This window comes from Sphaeroforma arctica, assembly GCF_001186125.1.
Source record: "Sphaeroforma arctica JP610 unplaced genomic scaffold supercont1.1118, whole genome shotgun sequence".
Classification (NCBI taxonomy): domain Eukaryota; class Ichthyosporea; order Ichthyophonida; genus Sphaeroforma; species Sphaeroforma arctica.
Window position 1 is genome coordinate 8,655 of NW_014039440.1, and position 4,230 is coordinate 12,884.

Genomic DNA, 4,230 nt, shown 5'->3' on the forward strand with positions numbered 1-4,230 from the left:
GGTCTCACACTGCACCTCAACAGTCTCACACTGCACCTCAACGGTCTCACACTGCACCTCAACGGTCTCACAATGCACCTCAACGGTCTCACACAGCACCTCAAAATTTTTACATTCCACCTCATTGACCACAGTGCGAAGTACAGCTTTGAACTTGAAGACGATCCAGAAGATCATCTCGCAAGTAAACCAAAACATCGAGGAGACACAAAAGGAGCTGAAGAGGTAAGTGGCTGTGGTGGCCCTGCGAGTGGGTTTATGTGTTATCTTGTTTAGCGATCGGTGTCTCATTTGTTTAAAGAACGGTTCATTGGTTTCGTGTGTGCAATTATAAATCCACAACTAGTATTATTTTGGGATTGTAGCGCTTCTGATACATCTTGCAATGATAAAAAACGATTGTTCGTACTAAGAAGTGCAGTTGATTTGTAATTTCTCGGGTTCTAGCGTTTTAAGACACGGGAGTGCCATGCGATCCTACTGGAAAAAATCAGCCCTTACCATCTGTAGTTGTGCTTGCTATGTGTAGCTTGTGAGAACTTTGAATGTGTGCACTCAATGACTATTGTATACGACGAACAAATGTCTATAGTCTTTTTGGAATCTTCTATAGAATGTCATATGCCACGAACAAGGTGTTTACTGTCTATTGCTACCTACACCATTGCAGACTTCAATTTCTGGAGAGTGCAGTGGCGTGGCAGGCGGCTGTCCGACTGCAGGCGTGGTGCAGAGGAGAGGCAACCCGCAGATGGTGGAGATCTCTGAGTAAGTATTATTTCATCCCAAACCCTAAACCCTGAAACAGTCGACAAGATATTAGTAGGCATGTGTGAACATTACTTATACCTTGGCAGACATGTCAGTGTGCAAGATACTTTAGTGTGGGTTGGTGTGCATCTATATGGCCATGCCTAAGGCAAATAGATGTCCCATAGGGATGTGCTAGTGCTCGAGGAACCGGGGTGCAGCGCTCAGACCAAAGCACATAACATATGAACATCCCAGCAGCTCTCACCGCCAACATACACGCTAACGCGATCCGCCGTAATGCTGTTGTGGCAGAATGACCCCATCCATGCATACGTGTGTATAAGTTCTCTGACCTCTCGTCATCTCCCACAGAAGGTAACGAGCCTACTCTGTGGGCCGTGAAGCGAGCCATTGAAGCGTTAATGCTACCTCCCGCAACGACGTCCGCGCAGATTGATCAAGGTCAGTTAAACCCAAAATCCCCTAAAACTCTATTACCCTAACCCAAAGGTCAGTGTGTCCGCAGTCCTAAATACGGCACTGTTATACCTAACAAGCTAATCGACAGCTGTGTATTGGTTGACATTAGTTGACACATGCGTATTGATTGGCTAAGTAGTGCTATGGGTTTATTGTTCGTTGGCACGTGTGTATTGGTTGTCATTAATTGACACATGTGTATTGATTGGCTAAGTGGTGCTGTGGGTCTATTGCTCATTGGCAGTTTGTACTGGTTGACATTAGTTGACACATGTGTATTGAATGGCTAAGTGGTGCTGTGGGGTTATTGTTCATTAGCTGTTTATACTGGTTGACATTAGTTGACACATTTGTATTGGTTGACATTAGTTGACATATGTGTATTGATTGGCTAAGTGGTGCTGTGAGTCTATTGTTCATTGGCTGTTTGTATTGGTTGACATTAGTTGACACATGTGTATTGATTGGCTATGTGGTGCTATGGGTTTATAGTTCGTTGGCTGTTGGTACTGGTTGACATTAGTTGACATGTGTGTATTGATTGGCTAAGTGGTGTTGTGGGTCTATTGTTCGTTGGCTGTTTGTACTTGTTGACATTAGTTGGCACGTGTGTATTGATTGACTAAGTGTACTGTGGGTTAATTGTTCATTGGCTAAGGGGTTTCCTCAAGTATTTCAACGAGTTTCCGAATATCTGTACTTTACAATCTCACTGACCCCTAAACTCCAAACCCTAAAGCCTAAACCTTTCTCTAGTCACTGCATCCCTCTAGTGTACTCTGTTCTGAATTGTCGTCCTTGAATAGCTAACATTTAAATGTTTTATCATTCGAATGTCTAACATTTGGTCAATGTCTTCTACAGAGTATCACCGACTTAAAATGAAGGTCGTCAATGCACACCGAGAGGTGAAGGACTTCACATCTAGCCTGGACCACGAAAAATCCCAAATCAAACTGATGACTGAGAATAAGTACGTGTAGCAGTCTCTTTTTACGTAGCGTATTTATTTATCTGTGCGAAGTGAGTGTGTGGCCTGTTGATGTAGGCGTAGCCTGTCAACTGAATAGCAGGTGTAGTGGAGCATGCGAATCAATGGCCACTGGTAGGCAGGAGTGCGACTTTCAAACAATAGTGCGGATTGTTAATTGCGTTTGGCTGAGGTATGGTATCATTTGCGTCGGCAAATCATTTGTCGTATAAATTGATATGGTATGTTGTTGTGTCCTTGTAACAAAAGTCTCGGGCTACACACTAATGCTGTATGGACCAGGGGAGTGCAACTGACAACATCAGTCACTTACTGCCAAATCATCGTAGAGAGCAAATGCACTCACAAACAAAGCACAGGCCCCCCCTGGCTTTCTGTTCCTCCATCGGCGACTGAGACTTGTATCGCTCTGTAACCGATTCTTGTGATCGACTACTTTTGCGACTGAATAACCTCGTTCGAATGCGACGCATTGAGCCCGTACTTTCCTCAGCGCGGAGTCTGTGGCTGAGGAAAGTACGGCCTCGTTAAGTCGCACACGCACGAGTATATTCAGTCTCAGCCGATCATAAGCATCAGTCACAGAGCGGTACAGGTCACAGTCGTAGATACAGGAACAGAAAGCCAGGGATCAAGCCACCTAAAACCCTAAGCCCGAAAACCCTATAACTCTAAATCGCTAAAATTCTTGAATCACGTTTCCGCCACAGACTCCGCGCTGAGGAAAGTACGGCCTCGTTACGTCGCACTCGCACGCCCACGCGCACGAGGTTGTTCAGTCGCAAAAGTAGCCGATCACAAGAATCGGTTACAGAGCGATATAAACCTCAGTCGCTTATAGAGGAACACAAAGCCAAGAAGATGATTAAGGAATATCCGTCATTGGATGTTTACAGTCATCTTTTCTATCAGCTGCACAACAATCCAGAGTACCTGGCACAGCTGTTAGTTCTGGAAAGGCCGAAAGAATCCGACCCACTATCGGTAAGTGGGCGGCGGGACGGTCATGTGGGCGATTAGGGCACGTGTGTGTATATTTATGTTTACGTGTGCATGTGTGAACATCTTTAAGTATATAAGTCTATTTGTGCACATGTGTATATTTTAAGCGTATGTGTGCACATTGTGTATATATTTAAGTTCATGTGTGCACATGTGCATATATTTAAGTTCATGTGTGCACATGTACATATATTCAAGTACTTTACGCACACTGGTTTGATCCTGTTACAACTCATGGCCCTCGACAACTACTAGAAGCTCCGATATAGAAATCCCTGTGCGATGGAATGACAATTGATGTGTTATACTGAACGGCTTGCTTTTGCTGTGTGATGGAATAACAATTGATGTGTTATATTGATCGGCTTGTTTTCGATGTGCGATGGAATAATAATTGATGTATTATATTGAACGGCTTGCTTTCGCTGTGCGATGGAGGAATAATTGATGTTTGTACTATTTTGAAAGGCATGCGGTGGAATGACAATATATATTTGCACTATACCATGTGATGTTAAACTAAAGATGAACTTCCATTGCACGCAGGATATGATTCTTGCTACTCATAGCTACGGTCAAGGTACGAGAGACAATTTAAACCTCAATCGCATATACAAAAGAGCGATATCCGTCGCCGTTGCCAAGGTACAACCCAAACTAACACCTGCCATAGTCTACGTGTTCTGAGTGAAGCCAAATATATCGTATGTGCACTGCAAACACATCGTCGGTGTGGGAGGATTATATACATCGATGCTATATAGATATATCTATATATCTATATATGGATTCATGTTCATGTTTATGTTCATGTTTATGACTATGTTAATATTCATACATGGGTGTGTATGTGCGTGTGTATATGTATGTATATATCTATAAATATACAAATATATACATGTTTACATGCAGGTATGTATGTTTGTAAGTTTGTATAGACACACGCACACATATATATATATGTATGTATATATGTATATATGTATATAAATACTTATATATAT

General features: G+C 42.8%; 1 protein-coding gene across 1 annotated transcript; it reads left to right on the forward strand.

Annotated features, from left to right (window-relative positions):
* Positions 1 to 72: 72 nt before the first annotated feature.
* SARC_10041 (hypothetical protein) lies at positions 73 to 3,913 on the forward strand (the record flags this gene model as incomplete). The annotated part of the gene is made up of 7 exons (XM_014295925.1): positions 73 to 225; positions 671 to 768; positions 858 to 892; positions 1,126 to 1,215; positions 2,098 to 2,206; positions 2,935 to 3,208; positions 3,773 to 3,913. The coding sequence occupies 7 exons, from the start codon at positions 73 to 75 to the stop codon at positions 3,911 to 3,913; spliced, it is 900 nt and encodes a 299-aa protein (XP_014151400.1).
* Positions 3,914 to 4,230: the final 317 nt, after the last annotated feature.